The sequence below is a fragment of the Ambystoma mexicanum genome, chromosome 3p (assembly GCF_040938575.1).
Source record: "Ambystoma mexicanum isolate Mex_15411 chromosome 3p, UKY_AmexF1_1, whole genome shotgun sequence".
Taxonomy (NCBI): domain Eukaryota; kingdom Metazoa; phylum Chordata; class Amphibia; order Caudata; family Ambystomatidae; genus Ambystoma; species Ambystoma mexicanum.
The window spans coordinates 1,265,427,527-1,265,452,101 of NC_090925.1; the positions used below are offsets into that span (position 1 = coordinate 1,265,427,527).

Below are 24,575 nucleotides of genomic sequence, written 5' to 3' on the forward strand. Positions count from 1 at the left end.
AAAGTCCTGTGGTCTACTTAGTTATGGACGCAGAATAGGGCAGGTGTTAACCCAACTGTGTAGCATTCAGTTTTGACAGTCACCACACTTTCTCATATACATACAGTTGTGTATTGAGGGGCCCAAGAGTCCATCATACAGCTTAAATTTGATAATATTCACACAAAGGTTACCTAGATGGAACATCCGTTTTGGTCATGCATCTTGGCCCCTTCAGACTGAACACCAAACCAAATGGACGGGGTGCTGAACTTTTAAATTGCCCTAACCATGTATGGTGAGTGGCCATATAGGTAAATGTGTCTACTAAAAAAGGCTAGAGCATGATGCAGTCAAAAAACAATGTGTTGCTGTAAACGCTTTCTTCCCAACACTTTTTCACCAATGGACAAAATGGGATGATTACAAAGCACTACTGCTTGAAGCCACGCAGACAGTCGGAAAAAAATGGAGAAGTTGGCAAAACAGTTAGGGGGCTCTGAATTAAAAGAACCCAAAAATAGATTAATGTCAAACGTATCATTTCTGTTCAGTGAGCTGTCGTGCTTGCATTCACCAAGTAGAAATATGCCCACCTTACCACTTCTGATGGCTTTGAGATCCTAATATATCAGACAAGTAGAAAATTGGTTTATTGTCAAGGAAATCTGCTTCTAGTGTACCAATACACTGAAATGCAGAGTGCATCCTAACGGTTCCGGAAACTTTCAGGTCTGCCTGTAAAGGAATAGACATTTGCGATCGAGACACCACAGTAGCTGCATATTACCCAGCCTATTGCTGCAATAGACCAATCTGCTTTCAAGCTTTATTCTTGCTTTCACTGCATTTTGCTGTCCTGTGCCTGTACCAGTTTTCATTTAATCATTTTGGGCCATTAGCTTAGGGCTGTTCAAACTAAATTACATTATCTGGATTGTCCCTTGCAAGAGGTTGTGTTGAGATACATTTCACTGCTGGCACATGAGGGTATTCCTCGGGTGGTCTTAACACAGTACACAACACCCTTAAAGCTTTCCGCAAACGATCATGGACTCATATACTGGACCTTAGCTCAATGCACATTCACGCATATTCTTCCTTGGGCAAGTCACAAAGCAATATAGTAAACCTTTTAATGAATGGTGTAAGAGCGACCACCGTACAAAAAGGTTTGGATTCTCTTCTGTATTGAGGCAACATTTCAGGGACCCGATAATACGGCTGCGCTCCATTGTTTTCTCCTTTTGATGTCCCTTTACTACTATGGAATTCCCTGTGCGAAACGCCCCCTTGCATTTTACCTATTGTATGCCTATAAATCTAGGTTGATGTGACCCAACCTACCGCTTGACCTACCCACCCCAATCCGGACTGTTCCTTATTGCGACATCTAATTTATTTACACTTTCCCATGAAAACTGAAGTTTCCACCAAGTAAAATTATTCAGCAAGATGGCCAAAGCCCATTTACCCACAGCCTTTTCTATCCTGCTTTAGAGAACTTCCAGCCTTATTGCTCAATTAGCATCAAGTCCACAATAAGCTCTTGTAGATCTTGAAAATCAGATTGATTTACACTATACTGTAAATACAAATGTCATAATTTGAGTGCAAAATAAGTATATTAAATGCAAAAGAAATGTTAAGAGAAGATGAAACGAATTCCTATAGAATTGGGATTTAAAGCCTTTGAAATGCAACTAATTGAGTCACATTAATGCTTTCTTCCGTTGTGTTCCAGGCTAGATCGTCCGCTAACCCTGTCGGAGAAAATAGTGTATGGCCACCTAGATGACCCAGTAAAGCAAGACATTGAGCGGGGCCGCACCTACCTACGGCTGCGGCCAGACCGTGTGGCCATGCAGGATGCTACAGCACAAATGGCCATGCTGCAGTTCATCAGCAGTGGTCTTGCGCGGGTGGCTGTGCCTTCCACCATCCACTGTGACCACCTGATTGAGGCCCAGCTGGGCGGAGAGAAGGATTTGCGCAGGGCAAAGGTGAGTTGTGCAGTGGGAAAATTGCTGGGTTGCACTAGACGGATCAATGTATAAGCAACTAGTGTGAGAAGCATGAATTGTAGCTAGGATTGATGTCAGAAATTTCAATCCAAATGAAGTGTCTTCATTGTAAAAGCTCTTGTGCCTAATCAAACGCAATTGTCTCTTCAAAATATACTGACTTTACATTTGCCATACTGACAGCCTCTGGCCAGGGTGGGGTTGGGTGGGGTTAAAAAGGGCAATTGAAGGAACCGTTATGAAACAGTAACTTGCAAGAGCATGTTGGGGTACGTATTGGCCAAGATCCTTGAGGGGGGGGGGACTTTAGCAGAGCAATCTGGTTAGTGAAGGGGCAGAAGCTAATGATGGGACTGTGGCAGACATTCATGCATAAAGTCTAATTGCTTCATTAGTTATTCATAAACCTTGTATTTAGCTACTCGTGTGCAGAAACGCCAGTATCTTAACAAGGAGGTTGAGGGAAAAAGGTGAGTCACCAGCGGACCCTCACATTAAGGGCGGAACCCTTGTCAAGCAACAGAGCTAGTGACTCCAAATTTATATCACTATTTTAACAGGGTGTAACTGAACCAAACACCAACCTCGTTAACGAACCAGCATCAACCTTCGATTGAAAAGAGTCCCAAAATTTTGTTTTTTCTTAAAAGGAATTTATTTCAAACGCATTTATATTAAATTGGTTTGATACATTAAATCCATGAAAGGCGAATTAATTTTGTTAATCAACAGAGGAAAAAAACTATATGGATAAAACATTTTTTAGACAAACATTCGAGAACAGTCACACTGTGTAGGACCAGGGCAGTACAATTACATGGCTTGGACCAATACACAGAAGAATCTAAACAATTCAAGATCTATATCATGAAAAACAAGCAATTTCAAATCTTCATTAGATTATCCACCCACTCGTGACATTCATATCAATCATACTCATTCATGAAGCATTATTCATTCATTAACCAAATAAATTTCAACATTGCATAAAAACCAGCCCAACATGTTTCTTTCCTATTACGGGTTTACTCCATGGAAATTCTTCAGGGGAAATATCAAAGTGGGAGAATAGCACAGACGCAGAAATTCATAAAATGTTCTGGGAAAAAAAAAGATTTTCAGACTGACACTATCTGTGTCAGTGTCACCGGATTCCGTAAGTATGATTACATTGAATAAGAGCATCAACAGGTGGTTCCCCCCTGTAAAAGAGCAGTATACAGCTTAGAATAAAGATTTCTAGGCATGATCAAATTAAGTACAAGCAGTACTAATCTGTACTAGAACCAAGATCAATAAGGTTCCAAAAAACACATCAAGCTTGCAACTGGCTTAATTAATTCAACAGACAATGTTCTGTTCACATAAGTTACAAAGGCAGTGCTGGTTCCCAACACCTCATTCATAAGTCCTTTTAATCATGAGAGAATAGAATACTCTTGAACAATAGGAAGGACAATATGGAGGACGAGTGCTAATCTGAACTGGGTACCAAGAAATCTCCTCCTTCCTACTGGGACACTAGACATTAGAAACAGCATACTCGACTGTAGTGGCTATAAATGTGGAGAAGTGTGAGCCAGTCGCCTTAATACCGAGTTATCACCCCCTGTCTCTTTACCTTTAAGTGGGGCACATAAGAACTTTCCAAACTATTAGATTCAACATTGTCGTGGTCCACTGCGCCATCTGTAGTATGGAGCACTCTAATCACAACAATCAGTAGATTTCTAGAATTGCGAGGTCAGAATGGAAAATAACAGGCTGGCTTATCGGAGTGACTTACGTCCTGGTTGAAAACTCCACAATTCCATCTGGAGAATGTTAGCTGTCGGGTCCAGCAGCAGTAACCTGCTAGTGCCCACGGTTCGAAGTCCTCACAGGTGTGTCAAGCATCAAGTGGGAAATGTGTCATAGCTCTTGAGAAGAGGGAGGGGTTAGAGGAACGAACCTCTTGAACTCATTCTACAGAGAGAAGTATTGTATTACGATACCCATTTCCCCTTCATTAGCTCTTACCCCAGAGCAAAAAAGACTTCGCATATAAGTCACTGTCGAGCTCCACGTAACGGCGTACCTTTGAATGGTACACATCCATGGCAATTCGGTCAGCAAAGAATCAATCCTGCATACCCTACATCACTGGCACGGTTTGGTCCACGGATCAGAAACAGTACAGCGACCGGAAAAGGGGGAAGACCAGGAGAAAGACAACGGATGATTGTGTTGCCCAATTAAATAAAGCGTCAAGTTGTTAAAACGCAGGTTATGTCCCAACTTCCAATCAGCATTATATCCACACCTTCCATGATAGATGTACGAGCCCTCGTGCACAATTCTATACTAGCATAGGTTCAATTGCAGCAGGATTGTCCGACACCCTGCATGTAGATCGATTCATCTAAAACACTGAGCTGGTCTGCCGTATACCCGACCCAGAGCAAAAAAAGGGGGAGTGGGAGGGGATTGCAGTGTGTCATTAAAATACTGCGGTTTGCCTCATTATTATGATTCCCGTATAATGCAGTCATAAGGCAAAAGTATTGGCTGGGTCCGTTTGTGATCCCGCGGGGAAAACAAGTGTGCTCACCTCCAATGGTTGGCTCCGTGTTGGACTCTAATCGAGTGTCGCTTCCTGCACAGTTCCACTCGCGAGTTGAATTCTTCAGTTCTCCGATTCGGTCGAGCTACGGAAGGTTCTATTTTTACAGGGTCAGGTGGCTCACTTCAAGCCAATCGGCTGGTACGCGCTCCGTATTCCGTCTGTATCACGTGATCATTAAATTAGACTCGCCCAAAGCCTTCTACACGTAGTCATGGTGATCAGGCTGTTGTCTATGCTTGGAAGGGCGCTGACAGGCTTCCAAAGTTCACCCTCGTGCATCAAGAGCAGAACGACTACATATGTGAGTTAGTACGGGCTGTAATACCAAGAATGTGCTCAGAACCAAACGTGTTGTCAGGAGTTATATAATATGCACAACTGGAAAAAGCAAACTCGTACCTGCCCATGTGTCGTATTCCGGACTTGGTCAAGGGGCAATAACGCTTCAACAGATCATATTACCTAATCCAATCTTTCATTCAAGCCCGTTGTCATGCTTTTTGTTAGGAAAATGAATTCTCGCTCTTTTCTAGAGGGTGATCCTGTCACGATTGATGTCGTTGCTGGGTTTAAGTTTGTAAATGACAGACCACGATAGATCATGTACCTGATGGATGTTTTTTATCCAGTGGTCTACCGGGGGTGCATTTTTGGTGCGGTTCTTCAAGCATCTCTGATGTTCTCCTATACGTATCTTCACTTTTATTTCCGTTTTGCCTATATAGTTTCTTGCATGGACACCATATTACATAAATAACACAATTGGTATTGCAATTGGTCAGTGTGTTCTGCAACCAAGGAGTTTTGAGACCAATGTCTATGGATGAACTTCTTATTGTGTATGTACAACACTGGCAGGAACCACACGGAAAATGTCCTGTAACCACCTGCAGGCCCCACAGTTGTTAGTGTTGGGGTGGTTTTCGGTCTTGGCGAAATGTCATTCCTGGTTATTGGCTCCTTCATGTTTTTACTTCTTTTGAAGGCTATGATTGGTCTTGCAATTGGATTTGGGCCTTTTTCCAAGATGTTCCAATGTTTCCCAATAATGTTTTTGATTGTTTGACATATGGCTAAAGGTATTTACAAATACTAGGCGGTCCAGTCCTGTTTTATCTGCTCTCTGTTGCTTGTACTGTAGGAGCGATTCTCTGTGGTTATTGGCTCTTTTCCGGGCAGTGTTAACCATTCTACTAGGGTAGTCTCGCTTCAAGAGGCGTGTGCATCTCTTCAGCCTTTTTCTTGAAATCCTCCCTTTTTGTGCTGTTTCTCTTCAGCCTTAGGAATTGCCCCAAAGGTAAATTGTCACGTACGTGCTTGGGATGAAAGCTGTCGTAGTGAAGCACCGTGTTTTTATCTGTTGGTTTATTAAAGGGCTTCACATATAGTTCTTTAACTGCATCATCTACTACGATTGTGATGTCTAGGAAATCAATTGTCCGCTTGTTGTGGGAGGAAGTGAATTTCAGTAACATATTTTGTCTCTTTATCCACTCCAAAAACTTTCAATCGTTCTGTGGTGCCGTTCCAAATGACGAAAATATCGTCAATGTAACAACGCCAGACCCTAATGTTTTCACAATACGGGTTGTTTAGCAGTATTGTACTGGTTTCGAAAAATTCCATGTAGAAGTTAGCCACGCTTGCTGCCAGTGTGGCTCCCATGGCCATGCCCTGGATCTGTTTAAAGAATGTGCCGTTAAAGTGAAAGTAGTTTTCCGTCAGGGCCATTTCAGCGCACCAGAAAATGAAAGATTGTGGCCTTCTTGACAGTGTGATCCTTTAAAAGTTTTTCTTCGAGCATCTCTAGTGAGGCCTGTTGTGGTATGTTTGTATATAGTGCCACCACATTCAGGCTCAGGAGTATCTGTCTGTGAATTGAAGGGCATCCTTCTACTTCAAGGATGATTTGTGTTGTGTCCTGCACGTATGAGGCCATTTTCTTGACGCGGTTGAAGAAATCTGTCTGCAAAGCGGGACAAGGGTTCAAGGACAGAATTGACCCCGGATACAATGCGTCTCCCTGGTGGCTTCACTAACGGTTTATGGATCTTGGGGAGCACATAACTGTGGAATCAAGGGTTTATCTTTAACCAAAAAGTCTGCCTCTTTATCTTTTATCCACTTCCTCTCTGGCCTTTGCAACTTTGTTGGAAATATGCTTCATTAGTCTGGAAGTGGGATCTTCCTAAAGCGACTGGTAACAGGTGGTATCCATCAGTTGTCGATTACACTCCAATACGTAATCTTCCCGGTTCAATAGAACTGTAGCACCGCCCTTGTCTGCTTTGCGAATAATTATATCTTGGTTGTCAGAAGGTTCTTCAACGCTAAGCTTTCAGCCGTACTGGTATTGTGGAAAATGCTTTTAGAAGCAGATTGCTCAATTCTTTCTAGATCTTTAAGAACCCTATGTTCAAAAACCTTTGCCTCCGAGCTGTGTGAGCCACTTGGGGCACAAAAATTCGATTTATTTTGGAGGCCTGATTCAGATGGTTCCATATCATAGGAATTGTTCTGAAAGAATTGTTGTAGATGGAATTTCCTCATTAGCTGGTGAAATGGGTTGTGTACATTTGTAGAGACAAAACCATCCCTCTTTCAAGTAGCCTCATTTCAGTCTGCGTCGGTATGTTTGGAGAGATTTACCACAATGCCTGCATACTCCTCGTGGTCACTCTGTTCTGGGTCCCACGCTTCTGGGCTCCTATCTAAAAAAAGGGAAGATCATTGGCCCTATTTGCCAAATTGCCTCTTGTTTGTCTTCGAATTGCGTTATTCCTTCCTCTAGTTGCCTCTATTCTGTTTCCGATAGTTCGGTCTGCCACGATTAGTGGGGGCAGGGCCATACGTGCTCCGTCACTGGAGCTGAAAAGTGTTTGCAAAAGCCACTTTCCTTTGTCCTCGTGTGTTTCCAGAGGTTGAGGCCAACGCTTGGCGTTCAGTTTGATAGTTTTCTTGCGTGTAGGGAATGCCTTCTCGTGACTAAAATTCACTAGGTCCTTCATCCTTTGCACGCGTTCTTTCAATTAATCTTCTTTAAACGCCAGCATTTCTGTCATTAAACTATCTAGTTGTTTTTTATAGAGCTCTAGAGGAACTGCCTTTTTGATTTCTTCTTCAAGAGTTTTTTAAGTCTACCAAGATCTTTTCGGTCACTTTGGCCGTATCGATGATAAAAATTAGCCAATCCCGGCCACACTTGTTGGCAACATAACTCAATTGCAGAACAAAATTTGGATTATCTGAAACGCCGGACCTTGATTAAAATACACATATAGATCAGTTGAAAAGAACATTAAACAAATAAGGTTAATGTCTTGGGAATAACCAAAGTTATAGTTCCTATTAACACACAATGTAAATTAAATGTTCATACAATCTCCCACACTACAAATAAACCTAATTCACACCACTACTTCACAGCATTCATTTGAACTTTGGTAAGCTCCTGATGTGAATGAAGTAGTGGTGGTGTCCATTTGAGGTTTAGTCTGTGGTGATGGTGACTACATATTGTATGGACATAATTTACATTGATAGTACATAGGTGCTGCAATGTTTTTAGACGTGGTCAGTGAGATTTGTTTTAAAGAAAACCTAACAATATTTTAGTGTATGTACATAATGGTGTATTGTTCAGGAGGCTATTGCATGACAATTACAACCATTTGTTAATCTCTGCAAATGCCAAAGCTATTGGCTTTGCCAATCCCAGTTTTTTTTTTTTGTAGATTTTGTAATGGCAATTGAAGCTTGATCCATTGCCAATTGGCTACATACTGCAAAACTATTGGCTTTGACACTTCTTGCAAATTCTCCTACTTACACAGTGGTTGGTAGTAGTAATTCTATTTAGAATTTTTCTTTGTAGAGGTACATTATGAAGTGAATGTGACGTTTGTGAATATTTGTATTAAGGTGTCTTGTGCTTACCTTATTTTTATACCGTTTGTTTTTGTTGTTGAGGGATTACATAGTGTTTAACTTGTACTTCATAGGGGGTACACTGTGGTGAAAGTTGCCTATGTGTAGGTGTCTTGCATATATTTTGTAAATGTTTGCATGGCATGTCATAAATATAGTTAGCTTTGTCTTTTTTCTAAAGATCATATCTTGTTTGGCTCTAGTTTTTTTTAATGAAACTGGAAGTTACGTTACTTGGAAAAATCGACTTGTTCTGAAAATCCATTTTCCTCATGGAGTTTTCCGTTCTAAGAAAATACCTTGTTCATTTACTTGATATTTGTAACCTCTGCATGGATTCTTCCTAATTGGCATGCTTCATCGTTCATTGGGTTGGCAAGAGTAGCTTTGTGCCAAGTTTGGTGACGTTCCATCCATGTGTTCAAAAGATATAGGGGGAATGTAGATCTTCTCGAAATGATGTGGCCTTTTTTTGTTTTTGTGTTTTTTTTTAACATTGAAACTCAATAAAAAGCCATGCAAGCTGCTTTTCTACTCATGCAGCATTGACTGCTCGCATAGGAAAAGATTGGACCAAGAAAACGTGCATGCAGCTATAAAAGGAAGAAAATGCAGCAGTTACTGCCAGCCAGTCTGATCCGCTCTCCCTTCATGCAGTGTATTCACAGCTGGGCCTGCAAATCATTTTGAGCTATATACAGAAGATGGCTAAAGCCAATATTTGTGACTACCATATTGCCCTCCTGCTGCACATTTAGGCCTTACTTGCAGGAGGTCAGAATATCCTGACCAGAGAAATTGTTCCACTAGCCCCCCCACCGCTGTATTTTCCTATTTTCTTAGTGTCCATCAGTGTACTGTCAGAATAGATGTATGCAAGTTTGACAGATATGCCTTGTGTGGGTGGGAACATTCATTGAGGAAGATCATGTGGACTGAATAGTTTCCTTGCATTTCATAGCATAGAGGAGTGCCCTATTTGACCAAAAATGGCAGGTGGGCATCTGAAGGACTGGGAGGATACTTGTATGTTCCAGCAGAAATTCCTCCAGTGCCTGTTACAAATGAAACATGTTGGTGTGTTAATCATCCACATTGAACTGGAACATGCAAGTAGAAAGCATCCTACTGTCAGACTACTGATTTCAACAATATTAGTAATCTGAATCAGTCATGTTTAAAACTCCGACACAGAATTATTGTTTGGATACAATGTGTTTTGGTATTCTTTGTCATGTTGCTCTGAAGAGTGTTTGATTTAAAACAATCCATGTGTATATTTGGTGCACACTTTATCAAAATTGTCTTAAATCCATTTGTGAAATGTTTCAATTGCGCATAATTTTTTTTACAGTTTCTGTTGAGCGTTGTAGATAGAAGTGTGACTTAATGTCGCAGTAAAAGGATTATAAATTAGGAGTTTGTTTTACTGATCACACACTAGATGACCCTTTGTGGAAGATACTTTGTCCAGTGTTATCTGGTGTTTTTCCTCCCAATCGAACAAGGACATTCTGGTCAATTTACTGGTAAAGATTTTCCTGTGGTTGTGCACACACTCGGAGGATGCGTATGCCAATCAACTCAGCCCTACTCTAGTTAATCTAGGCTTTCCTTTGGCCCCTAAACATCAGACCGGAGTGGCTATACCATTAAGGTAATTTCCTGGAATTCTACAAAAATACTTGGGATTGCCCCAGCACATCTTATGCCCCTCACTCATAAAAACAAAGCCCTGCGTATACACCTTATACTGTTTCCTATCTTCTAGCCTTCATTTACACATTTTTAAAACCCCATCTTTGCCTTTAAAAGGAGCCAGAATATTAGATCTTGTAATGAAAAATAAAATCAGCATTAGATCTAAAAGACCAAGAAACCGAATTGTGTGGTTGCCACAACTAAAGGAACATTGCCCATGTTGTAAATGCAGCGTCTAGAATCTCACCAAAACTGAAGTGGAGATTGGGCTGAGAACTAAATGGAAAAGATATCAGTTTACTATTTTTGACACAACAATGTAGTGTAACAAATTGTGTTCCCCTGCGGTAAACCACATATAGGTAAGGTGACACGCAAGATAAAAACTAGAATCATGGAACACTTGAGCCGTTTGAAAAACAGAACAGAGGAAACGCAAATGGTTAAACACTTAATTACAGCGAATATCAAATTTGAGTTTAGGTGGATGGTGCTACACATTAAAAGCACTACTGAAAGCAATGTGGACGGCACACTGACGAAAAGATAGCAACAGTTGATCTTCTTGACCCATAGTTGGCCAGATGGTCTGAATGAAGGGGTCGAATGAAGTGTATTGAGTGATATGCCATATTCATAATGATATATAACCTCAGCTGTATGGACCTTATAGGTATGACTATGCATCACTGGGAGAAAAGTATATTTACCCGGGTTCCGTATGAGCTGTTAAACCACGCGCACAGCATTATAGCCACCTTGCTGATTGGGCGTATGGATTCCATAGGTATCACTGGGGTGTTATGAAATAACTATTTCTTGATCTTTGCTATGAATCAGCAATTGTGGCCATGTACCAAACAGTCAAATGTCTGGCTCATGGGGCCGCATTCGTGATCGTAGTTAGGCAATTTCTAGTTGAGGATGCTACTCCTTTTTGAGCATCTGCATGTCTCATAATTTTGAGTGAAGTATTTTATAAATATGAAATGTGCAATCAGGGGTCCATAGCTCGCAAGGAGTATGGCAAAAAAAATCTTGAAATTTGAAGTGTGATTCATTGAAATATGGACGCCAAGAAACAGAAGTGCAGTTAACGAGGTAGTCCGCCTCAAGATGGCTCATCAAATTATGCGGCAATGTTTTTGCAGATCTCCAGCATGGGGACTGGCTTGGATTCAGATGCTCATGAATATTCCCAGTCAGGCAGGGCATCCTCTGTAAAAGAAAAACCAGTTTCACTTTCCCTTACAAACTGTATTACTCTTACGTCCCGTCCCCTTTCCTCCATACTGTGTGGGCATCCCTTGCAAGGGACCGGAGATGGAATACCCATAAAACAGTGCCCCATACCTGGGTGCCCGTCTTGGGGGTTTTGATCTACCTGATGCCTCATGATACGAACGGACATGTGGTGTTTCTATAGAGGATATATTGGCACATGTGTGATTAGGGCTATGGTGGGTATCCTCATCTGGTCACTGTGAGGAGTCGGATGTCTTTCTGGATCAAACAGAGCAGAGGGGCATGGGCCTAGTGGGCTGTGGGGGGTCGAGGGAGCACATACAGGTTAGTGTTGATGGATGTGCTCCCAGGCTGGGGCCTGCTCTGGTCTCGCGCAGCGAGATCACTTGTCCAGGGATGATACTAATTGTTGCAACAGTGAATGGCTGGATTTCCGTGAGAACAGGGCTTGTGCGGAGCTAACAAAAGGGTGGGCGGAAGGGGTGGGTGACCTGTGCTGTCTGTGCAAGGCGCTGGGCAGAGGGAGAGACATTTTTTTAGAGATCATTTTCAGGCCTAGCGAAAGATGGCGTCTGGTGTGTCACAAAATGGAGTCTGTGTCTTAATAGGGCTTGGTTATGTTTGCCTTTTGTTAGTAATTAGAGGGTGATTAGTGCAGATTACTCATAGGCGAGAGGGGGGGATGCGAGATCCTTCAATGTGGGAATGGTAAGGGGGTGTGGAAAAGACCACCTTTCCCCAGCACATGTCTTTGGCCATACCCATTTATTAAACAGAAATGGGTTTGGAAAAGTCTTTGGTCCCTGCTCTAAGGGGCTTTTCCCGTCCTAAAATAAAACAAATGGGTCTGTCCTTTTTTTGGTTGTCCAAAGTACTATTCTGACTCTCATCACAATCTAAAAATTAACTACAGTGTGAAAAGGGAAATGTCTTTGGTCCTAGAAGGTGCATAAATGTTGCAAAAGTAAATTCCAACACGTTCCATGCAAAGCAGGTTCACCAATACAGAAGGTGGTTCCCTTCTGCTGGATTCTTCTTCACTCAAGTTCCTACAGGTTTCTTTAAGTTCCAAAAACAAACTGATTACAAAGTAGCTTGGCTGTCGGTTTTTGCTTCTTGACGAACTACCTCGTGCACTCTGCTGCCAGGTTACTTTGTTCAGTTTGAATTAGTCTTTATGGTTCACTTGAATATTTTTATCAGGCTTATTCCTCCTACAGTATACTCTTTTGAATTGTTCAACTGGATCTCACCCGATATACTTTCCTGCTGGGGTCCTTTCAAATGTACAAACACTGGTTCTCTTCTATACAACATTTGTGACTTGCATTGCCTGGTATACTCTCGTGCCAGGGATTTTCATTATGGCAACTGTTCGTTATTGGCGAACACCTTCTCTTGTACACACTACTTGTGACTTGAAATGCCTGGTGTAATCTTCTTCCAAGGCTTTTTATGTGCGCATTGCGCACTAGTAGATTTGACAATCTCAGTCTTTATCCTGTTCCTTTAAACAACATGGTAACTTTCTTTTCTTCCATTTACTTCAGCTTTATTTGCATTCAGTTCCATTGCCGAAATGCCCAAGTGTTCCCTTCTAACTTAGGCAAATTCACTGGTCTGTGATAGTGGGTACAGCTTTCTCTACGCTGATCCCACAGTGGCTCCTTTTGCGTCCTGCTTCCATCTTTCTGGATTGCCGCCTTAGCTGTGTGGTTCCAGTCTCTTGTGGATTTCGTTTACCATCTTCACGCTTTCCTGGCCTGCAGTGGTGCGGCAGCGTCTCGCTAATATCCTTATCCGCAAGGAGGTTGGCTTCCCTCCTCTGGTGGTCTTGCGGCACACTGACCTTCACACACTCTGGATCTTTCTGTGAGTTGTGCGGCTCTACAGTGCCTGTACTTGCCGAGTAGTCCCTCGGTTAATGCCCAGCAGGTAAGTCCTCTCCAGACAGCTTCTGTGTCAGCTGGCTTCCGAGTTTAAATGTCCCGCAAGCTGATTGACGCTCATAACGGCTAGAATGCTGCTTGCGTTCGCTGTCTGCCTTTATCTTCATTACTCTAGTCGGCTTCCTTGTGGCAGTACTCCTAGCAACTTGGAGGAGGAATTTGAGACCGGATTCTCGGCAGTTTCACTGGCACATTTGGCGACTTGTATGGTTAACTTGGAAAATGGCTTTAGTCACTTTAAAAGAAATGTATTCCATATTGTTTGGAGCAGATGGATACTGAGTTACGGTGGAGGTAATCCTATTTACTCCCAGTCTTTCCCCCTTTCCCCCTTCTCCCTTTCCCCCTTCCCTCTTTTTTTAGTTTTAACACAAGGGGAGGGATGGGAGTTAACAGCATGGTATGCCATTAATGCATGGGATATTATGGAATTGTCCATTAGAGAAAAAGGAGGGCATGCAATTTCCTCCACTGATGTCAATGAGTCATCCGGAGAATTATCTCACCCCTGCGGTGGTCCTTGAAATAGCTGATCCCAGGTTTAGGATCAGGTAGTGGAGGCCGTCCACTGGCCATAAAGGGGTAGATTACCCCATGGAAAGAAGTGATGACATCCTTGGATTCATCACTCTCCAAAGAAAATGTCCTTACTGGGGTCTTTATAAAAGTAATGGAGCTTGCTGCCTATGCAAAATTCCAACTGAATTAGACACTTGCTAAGTAGAGGTGATTCAACACAATTTGTTAAGAGAAGGTTTTTAAAGTTTTAAACATAACCTACTTTTAAAATTGTATTTATCGTTTATTGAGCATTTTTGAAATTAGTTCCAAAGGTACAATAAAAATGAAACCTGCTGACAAAAATCTACAATCCGAAATAAGAGGAAGAGAAAGAAGATGGGTTTTTAGATGAACTAAAAATATGCGAAGTAGAAGCACGGATAGTAAGCTGAAGAGCATTCAATTAGGTGCAAGAAGGGAAAGAACAAATTTGTGAAGTACAAGGTATCTAGGAACCGGAACGATTGAGAACGAGCAGGAGAGTACAAAGACGAGAGCAAGACCTCAGAGCTTTATAGACGAAGCAAAGAAAATGAAAGATCAGATGGAGATCAAAGGAGCGTAGAGAAGCAGAACGGAAAGGCAGCTGAAAAAGCATAGGAATAGCAGAGTAAGACAGAACGTAAAGGAGTAAGATGAGCTTATAGAATAACTGAACAATAGTTTAACCTGGAAAAGACAAGTGAATAGATCAGAAGTTTAGTAGCCTGAAATGAAAGAAAAGGACAAGCATGCAGAAGATTATAAAGATGGAAACTAGCACCACGAGCAGGGAGAGGGGAGGGGGGGGGGGTCAAATGCGACACCAAGGTTTCGAGCAGAAGAGAAGATGGAGACAAAAGACCAGAGGGAGGACAAACGGGAGCGGTGAGGAAGGATGGAAAAGAACCTCTATTTTAGAGGGATTGAGATGAAGTAATTGTGAGGCCATCCAAGACTTTAACAGCAAGCACTGTTGTGAAGGGAAGAAGAGCAGGTAGAAAGACTATTTGTGAATTATCAGCATAGAAGTGATTGAATGACGAAATGAGATCAGACAAAGGAATGGTATATAAAGAGTACCTAGAACAGAACCTTGTCAAGTGGATAAGATTAAGAAAACTGAGCAGTCCAAGAAACAATGTGCGGTTAGAAAGATGGGAGTTAAACCATCTGAGCACAGACCCAGATAAGCCAAGAGTTGAAAGGTAGAAAAGTAAAATAGCATGATCAACCGTGTCGCAAGCAGCAGAAAGACCAAGGAGAATTAATAGAGGATTGCTTAATCTGCCTTGCTGAAAGTAACGGCAGCAGATTCAGTGTGGTGAGCAGGGCAGAAGTCAGATTTCAAAGACAATAGAAGAATGAAGATGAAGCAAGGAAGAAACTTGTCTAAACTTTCTCAAGAAGCTTAGATGGAAAAGGAAGCAAAGAAAAGTTTGATGGAAGAGCAGCATCAAAGAAGGCTTCTGAAGAATAGGAATTTTATTGCTTTGGCTTCATTCAATGGAGGGGCGACAGATGGCATTGATGATTGCTTTAGTGCGATGTTTATTATACATGGACGGGTTATTTTATTGTGCATTGATATGCATAATCAATGCAGTGTAATGTCTCCTTTAAATTTTGTCTATTAGGATTTTTATATTCTGTGTGAAATGTTTTAACAAGTAAACCCACACACAAAATGAATGCCCCCCAATTGTTACCAAAAAGGCACATTGGACTATGAATGTGGTACAATCTACTTCATCCCTGTGAAGCCAAAACTGAAAAACTGCCACCAGACTACCCTCTAAAACCAATGCAGGGTCATACAATCACCTTAAGGCAAAAATGGGGTGCTTAAAGAATACCTGTCTCAGGTGCCATATGGGCTACATTGCTCCATATACAAAAAAGGGTTTCAGTGGTGGGACGACTTAAGTGTCTGACCACAAATGTAAGATTGTACTAACCAAAGGGATGGTGGGGGGCTAATGTCCGGCGTCCCATGAAATGTGACAGAAGAACCCTCAAAAATAAAATTCTGGCTTAACGGGTCCCTACTTTACCGGATGGTGTAGCCAGAAATAAAACATGTAACTTTCACCAACCTATTACTCCCTCACTCTTCTTGGGTGAGAAGGTCACACATGGACATAATGCCCTAGTGGCCATAAGAGCTACTAATGGCAGCACGCAATGATATGCTGTTGTGATGGTAGTTTAGTAGAAGTCACTCTAACCGCAAAAGAATTCTAGAAGCCAGGACAATATCGGGAGAACTAATGGCACAAGGAAAGTCACAATTTCTTTAACCTAACTTTCCACATGGATTTCTTCAAATAATGACAGTGCAGCTCAAACGACCATTAGCTCATAGCATTTTTGAGCCCCACTGTCATTCTGGAATAAAGGAAATTGCTCAATGTAATCTGTGTGCTTGAACGTTACGCATTTGCGATTCAAGTTGTGTTTTATGTGTTCCAAGATCCCTCTCAAGCAGAACCCATTCGGGGTTTGTGAATATTGCATAGACCCACAGTGAAAAGGATTGAAATAAGTCCCTTCCTTCAGTGAGTAATCCGTCCCATTGCTTGTTGGGTCTTTTTCTAAGCCATAGAACCAGTGACATTTTGGTGGGGAGAGGAGTAGGCAGCTGTTTGTAAAGCTATGGAATGCTTCCTTTGAAGAAGCCGTAAAATTGATATTCTCTTCCCCTTTGTGCAGGATATAAACCAGGAGGTGTACAACTTTTTGGCCTCAGCTGGTGCCAAATATGGAGTTGGGTTCTGGAAGCCCGGTTCAGGAATCATCCACCAGGTATGGGGTCAAATTTGTTTACCTGAACTGCTTAACTTTTCCCTGTGAAAACTACAGTGAGCTGAGAGTCTTGAATTGAGATGTAATTGCTTAATGACATGTGAAATGTGCTTTGACCTGTAGCCTGTTCTCTTATCAAATTTATTGAATCATACTCGAGGTTCTTATTGCAGCCAGATTCTGGAATACCTATACAAATATTACATTAATCAAAAATATAAATACTTGCTTAAGACCTAAAGCTAAGTCATTCAAGGATAACCATCCACATAGATCATTTCTGGTGACAATTTGCGTATTGCGCCCTTTTTTAAACTTAGTAACATCTAGTGAACGTAGAAACTCCTTATAAACCAAGAGAGCAGAGAACACTTCTGACCAATATGCTAGAAAAGGATATGGCAGTGAAAAGCATCTGATGAGATGTGTTTTCAGTGCCAGCCAAGTAGGAGGGTTCTGAGGCCACCCTAGTTGATGAACTGTGTAATTGACACTTGGGTTTAGCCACACTATTGTGGATCTGTAAGGCAAGACTTCAGGAAAAATCCAGTTAGACTGCAGAACAAAAACACAATTTTAGGCCTTAACACGCAACATATTAAATCCCAGAAGCTATCCCTAAAGCGTGTGTGTGTGTGTGTGTGTATATATGTATATATATATATATATATATATAGTTGAATCTGCTTAGATCACATGCTGTGCATAGTCGATATCTAGTGGAAGCTGCAGAGTATTAGTTTGTTTTTCGAAAATGGGCGTTGACACAGGGCGTGCCAGTAATACTATCCCTAGTGTGACGTACACTGTACCCATGATCCCTCACGCGTCTAGGACCCTCGGATTGTTTTTTCCGCCTTACTGGTCAGAAGCATTCCGCGGAGTTCCCTGGCTTTAGCCATACTTTTGCCAAAATATTATATTTCCCCATTTCTCCACCCCAACGTCAAGTCACCGAACATCCACACTCGACGCCGGCATGGAGAAAATCGCCGTCGAGAGCTGCACGACGGATTTGGGCCTAGGAAGGCCTCTGGCTTCGGCCCTGCAAGTAGGGAGAGTGGGGGGGGGGGTGGACATACTCTACACTCTTTTGGTATATAGGTACATTCTTATATATTCCTTCACTTATTAGCCCACTGCCACAAGGTGCGTATAGAGGGTACCCCTTTCCAATTTTTCCTCATGTGCAACCGCAAGTACCCTTGGGTTGACGACACGCCACGTGCAATCTCTGCTTACGGAGGGACCACCCCGAGGCTAACTGCAGAGCGTGTAGTAGGTTCAAACCGAAAACACACAAGGACCGTTCGATCAAGCGTTGGGCCCACCGCGCCAGGCGTCAAGAGGCCATGGCAGTGGAGGGCGCCTTCAGTGATGGCAGCGACGCCGTGCTTTCGGAAGGTGAGGGCAACATGGCGTCAATTGACAGCCAAGCGAGTCCCCGACCTCGGAAGGTTGTCCGGCAGGGCGGCTATGGGGTAGACCCCCGGCGACACAAGCGCTTCCCACAGCACTTCCACAAAACGCATGAAGTCCAACCGAGACTTGATGCGCACGCCGAGTACTCGGAAAGAGGCACATACAGAATGGTCCGATTCGGTGTCCTCTGGGCGTTCTCGATCGCCGCATGACTCCAGGCAACCATTCACTGTTGCCAGAAGTGCCTCGCTCCCCAAGGTAACGGAGGTTCGATCATCAGACGAAGCCGACCTCTATCCCCCAGTCCGCACTCCAGGAGTCGGTGTCAACGGGGCGCGCAACGGCTGCTCCCGAGTCACTACACAGATAGGGACACTACCCCCGAACCCCGGCGCCAGGTGTCGAAAGACTCCGGAGGGGCGAGAAAACTGAAAAACAGAGGAAGCGGTCTCAGCCTACTTCCACACCTCAAAGACGTTCTACCCCACTTAAACAGATGGACAAGTCTTGGTCTTCTGTTATCCCAAAGAACCCTGTTCAAACCAGTAGGTCTAGTCTAGATAAGACAGGGAAAGGCCTTCAAGAAAGAATCATTCCCAGTTCAAGAAAGTGGTCTACTGATGACATAGACAGTCATGTCAAGGATGTCCTCATTGGCAGATTTCTACGCCAAAAACCCTGAACACTTTCTCTTACCCCAGACGGGTCAACTTCCTCAGGCTCTAGGGATCCTATACCCCAAGTAAGAAGTCCCGGGTTGAAGCTCCTACTTCAGACCCCTTCAGTATACAGCCCTATTCTCAATATCGGGGAGATCCATCCCTTTATGAGGATCCAGATTTGGGCATGTTGGAAGAACAAACTGGGACAGGCTACTATTGGGATGACTAGGACCAAGAGGACAACCCAGAAACCTACAGGCTAGATTCCCCGGTAGATAAAGAACCCCTGGTTACCGGCTCCCCTGTCGATAACCAGCCTCTTTTGAATGAAGTACTATCCAGAGCGGCAGAAGACTTCCACATTGACACCCAGGGTGCGCAGGAAGAGAGGGATTTTGCCCAGGTGTTAGTGGGAGAAAGGAGACCGGTTGCCCAGGCCATCCTTATCCTGAAGTCTATACAAAGGAGGATAGACCCTTCCCTTGTTAATCCCTATCTCACTAGGGCGGTAAACCCCAGAGTTGAGAAGCTTTTCAGGGCAGCCCAAACATAACCACTGTACATAAGAGGGCATCTGAAACCGGACTCTCTGGTAGTTACTAACACCCGTAAGAGGGCGGGAACACCCTTATCGGAATCTCCTCCCGACAAGGAGAGCAAGAAGATTTATGGCTTGGGCAGGAAAGTAGCCTCCACTTCCGTCTACCAGGCAAGGATTGCCAGCTCCACCACCCTACTGGCAAGTTACAACTGCTCCCAGTGGGAAGAAGTCGCGGCACTCATAGATTCTGCCCCAGAACCCTTAAAAAGCCAATTGGCATGAGTTTTGGCGGAAGGAAGAGCTGTGTCCAGTTGCATATTAGAAGCAACCTTTGATGCCGCGGATAACGCCGGCAGATTGATAGCAGAAGGTACTGTTATCAAAAGGCATGCTTGGTTGCGACAGTCTGGGTTCAAAGCCGAAACCAGGCTTCTTTCATAGACAAACCGGTGGAGCCGGTTCTATTGTTTGGAAAGGCGGTCGAGGACACGCTGAAAAATGCCAAGGACGAGTACGAGACACTCAAATCCCTAGGCCAACTAACCAATAAACCCCCCTAACCAGAGAGGGAACGGCAATTTTCGTTGCCCACGCGGACAAAATTCCCAGAGGGTCTAACTATTCCCAGGGGCAGGGTACACAATGGAACCGCAGCCAGCAGTCTACCCAGGGTTATGGCAGGGGTAATAAGAGAGGGCGTGGTAAGGGTAGAGGCAGCCCCAGTAGAGGCGGCGGCACGCCTCCACCAACACAGTGACGTTCCGTTCAGGGTCCCTTCTCACACATCCCCAGTAGGGGGACGCATTTCCAACTTCACCCAAGCTTGGGAAGGGATCACTTCAGACAATGGGTGTTGTCCAGTGTCCGCAGGATACTGCATAGAACTGTTGGAGCGTCCCCAAAACACCCTCCACGACAAAGAATACATTCTTTCTACCACCAGAAAATCATCCTCGAGGAGATTGTCAATCTTCTAGCAAAGGACGCGATAGAACTCGTCCCGGGACACTAGGTAAACAAGGGTATTTATTCAACTTACTTCCTTGTGCCAAAAAAAGATTTGACAATGCGCCCAGTATTGGATTTACGGCCTGCAAACATGTATGTCAAGCCCCAAAAATTTCGCATGACTACTCGCCAGGAGGTAATCCCCCCTCCTAAAAAAAGGATTACATGGCAACATTGGACATGTAAGATGCCTATTTTCATATTTCCATGTTCCCAGCGCACAGAAAGTACTTGCGCTACAAGGTGGACAGTTGGCACTACCAGTTCAAGGTACTGCCCTTCGGGATAGCCTCGGCTCCAAGGGTATTCACCAAGGTACTGGCGGTGGCGGCAGCACACCTACCCAGGGAGGCAATCCCAGTGTACCCTTACATGGACGACTGGCTCATCACGGGGGAGACCCCAGTAATTTGCAGAACAAACATTCGAAGGACGATCAACCTCCTTCGAATTAGGCTACTCAATAAACGAGAAGAAGTCAAGTCGGGTGCCAAGCACCTCCAAACAGTTCCTAGGAGCTATCCTAGACACACAAGAGGGGTTGACCTTTCCATCAGAGGAAAGAATTCGGAATATACTGCTGCAAATTCCACAATATCAGGCCGGTCGCCAGATAACGGTACGCAAAGCAATGCGTTTGCTAGGCATGATGGCGTCATGTATTTACCTGGTCCCCCACGCGCGCATGTGTCCCATGCAGGAATGGTTGGCGAAACAGTGGTCTCAGGCAAGTGGTACGATCTAGTGGTGGTTTCGCCAACACTGGTACAAAGCCTTCACTGGTGGACAAGAGAAAATCTGTCCAAGGGGGAAGCCCTTTTACGATCCCTAGATACAGGCGGTAGTCACAACCGATGCATGCCTGACAGGGTGGGGAGCTCACCACCGCCACCACACAGCTCAGGGTCTCTGGTCTCACTCAGTGGCCAAGAATCACATCAACCTGCTAGAGCTTCTGGCAGTATTCAGAGCGCTTCAAGCGTTCAAGCCCTACCTGCTGAATCTGTCAGTGCAGATCCGGACGGACAGCACTACAGCTATGCTTTACATAAACAAGCAGGGAGGGACTCGTTCGGCAAATCTGTCCAAGCTTGCTCAGAAAATTTGGATATGGGCCCTCAGACGGAAGATCTTCCTGTCATCTCAACATGTTCCAGGGATCTCAATTCTCTGGTGGATGCTTTGAGCAGAGATCCCCTCCCAAAGGAACACGAATGGTGTATACACAGAAATGTAGAAGATGTCTTCTCTCAATGGGGTTTCCCCCACTATAGACCTATTCGCCACAAGCGAAACCAGTGCCCAGGATTTGCATCCAGGTTCCTCCAGCCAGACTACCAGGGGAACGCCCTGTGGATGAACTGGTCAGGGATGTTTGCGTACGCTTTTCCACCAACACCTCATCAGGAAGGTGGTCAACAAGATGAACAGTCAATGACGCTCGTCCTAGTTGCTCCCATGTGGGCGAGACAACCGTGGTTTCCACACCTACGCAGACTAGCGGTGTGCGAACCCATCAAACTCCCGGGCTGGTACAACCTACTGTCCCAGCACCAAGGTCAAACGGTGCATCCTCAACCCAACTCAATGAACCTAGCAGCATGGCTCCTGAGGTCATAGAGTTCGGACATCTCAAATTACCTCAGATGTGTATGGACATCCTAAAGGAATCTAGGAAGCCAAACACGAGACACTGCTACTTTGACAAATGGAAACTATTTGTTATCTGGTGCCAGAACAAGCAAGTCATCCCAGTGGATTGCACTCCTTCCACAGTTGTCACATACATGCTCCACCTGCTGGATGCAGGACTAGTATCTAACTCACTGAAGGTACACCTGGCAGCGCTGTCAGCATACACCACATCCCATAACAAGGTGTTGTGGTGGAAGATACCAGTGGTTAAAGCTTTCATGGAAGGAATAGAGACTTCACCCTCCTATTTCAAACCCACCACCAGGATGGGATCTTAACGTGGTGCTATCCAAACTCATGGGGCCCCCATTCGAACCCATTCATAAAAGCAGTCTCAAACACCTGACTTATAAGACGGCCTTCTTAGTAGCTATAACTTCTATAAGGGTCAGTGAAATTCAGGCTCTGTCAGTGCAGGATCCATTCTTTACAGTTCATAAAGATAAACGGTTCTCACCGAAGTTTATTTCTAAATTCCACGTGAACAGTCCATCGAGCTTCCGGCTTTCTTCCAAGACCCACAAAGCTCGGCTGAGGTGAAACTACACACCCTAGATGTGCGTAGGGCGGTCCTCTACTGTGTAAACAAGACCAGACCGCTAAGGAAAACAGATCAGCTGTTTGTCTCGGGAGCTACAGGCAGAGATGGAGATCGCGTCGCTAAAGGTGCCATCTCTAAGTGGATTGTTAACTGTATCCACCTGTGTTACTCTTTCTGAAAAAACTCTGCCTTTCACGCCAAGAGCCCACTCTACTAGAGGCATTGGGGCCACTCTGGCTTTCATTGCAAATGTACCCCTTGACACCATTTGCAAAGCAGCTACTTGGAGCTCTATTCACACTTTTACTCAGCACTACTGCATTGACACCCATTCCAAGACAGATACTGAAGTGGGACAAGCGGTTCTAAGACATTTATTTGCTCATGACCTTTCTCGCATCCCACCTCCTCCTTCTAACACTGCTCGCTAATCTATGCACAGCATGTGATCTAAGCAGATTCAACAAGCCTCAGAAGAGATACATTACTCACCGTAATCGTATTTCTGATGCTTGTTTCTGCTTGGATTGACATGCAACCCACCCTTCCTCCCCTCTGAGAGAAGACGCATGGATGCTGGTAGTCTTATTTATCTGCTTGGTTTATCGGTACTCGCGCTACTCCTCATGCTACCTCATGTCAGAAAAAATACAATCTGAGGGTCATAGACGCGTGAGGGATCATGGGTACAGTGGACGTCATACTAGGGATAGTATTACTGGCATGCCCTGTGTCGACGCCCATTTTCGTGTTTCAAAAAACAAACTGTAATACTCTGCAGCTTCCACTAGATGTCGGCCTATGCACAACATGTGAATCTAAGCAGATACAAGCATCAGAAATACGATTACGGTGAGTAATGTTTATGTTTATGTGTATGTATTATGTATTATGTATATGTATGTTCTTTAAAAGTGAAGGACTAGTAAAGACCAAGCTAACCGATTGGCGAATGTTCCAGTGAAGAACAACATAAAGGCAAGTAGATTAGGGCTATCCACAATCCCTTTACCTTACTGGAATCCCCAGAGGTGGTTGTAGGGGGGCTTAAAGGGTCCTTAGCCAGAACTCGATCACAAGGCAAGGTAGTGGACTGTATGCCAATACAATCGCGTGAAACCACTGCTAGGGCTCTGTCACTAGGCCCTATTGCAGTTGAAAGGTCCGGTTGCATTGGGAATCTGGGACCTGCAGGTACTGCGGTGGTTTTGGGCACAGCTAGATGGTGGTTGAGTGCTCTGACACAGTTCCTGATATCTTGAATATGGACGAGCCAGGCACCAGAGGTCTTGCGATGACTGGCAGCAATGAAGAACACCCTTATCAGGGAATGGAAGGCAACACTTGTGATGATGAGGAAAAGACTGCTCCATGGAGGCCTCTTTTCGTGTTGTATGGCAGCAGTTGCTGGACCACATGTAGATAACCTGCAGAGTTTAAGCCAAGTGTCATACTGGTGACGGATGCACTGTAAGTGCCCTGGCTGAAGCAGGTCACCCCACAGGATGGTTCAGGATGCTTCTGAAGACTTCTGCAGGCAGGATCCTCATGCAGGGGTCTGGGCTGGGTGGTAACACCAGTCCATGGGTTCAAGCAGCATTGAGTGTCTTGTGATCGATATAGAGCTATAGGGCTTCACCAAGACTTGGCTGGAGACCATGCTGCTTGTCTTCAACAGCAGTCTTCAAATGACGATCTGACGCCGGATTTAACTTATCCCAAATTCCAGCTGTGATCACCCCAGCCCACTAATGGCATGGATCAACACCAATCAAACTGGCAAGGGCTATTCAATCCTGGGCAACCTATTGCCCCGCATCTGCCCAGCAACAGCCATCCCTGTGGTGAAATGTAGATTGGGACAAGACAGTCACAGCCCCCATGTTTTGCCAGGATGTGAACACCTCTGCTTTTCCCAAGAAATTAGGGTT

General features: G+C 44.2%; 1 protein-coding gene across 1 annotated transcript in view; it reads left to right on the top strand.

The window, feature by feature from the left end:
- Nucleotides 1–24,575, top strand: part of ACO2 (aconitase 2) — a 637,698-nt gene that overhangs the window by 155,920 nt on the left and 457,203 nt on the right. Inside the window, exons 3-4 of the mRNA XM_069652760.1 lie at nucleotides 1,724–1,982; nucleotides 16,683–16,775. Coding sequence (XP_069508861.1) covers nucleotides 1,724–1,982; nucleotides 16,683–16,775 — 352 coding nt within the window. The remainder of the gene's footprint in view (nucleotides 1–1,723; nucleotides 1,983–16,682; nucleotides 16,776–24,575) is intronic.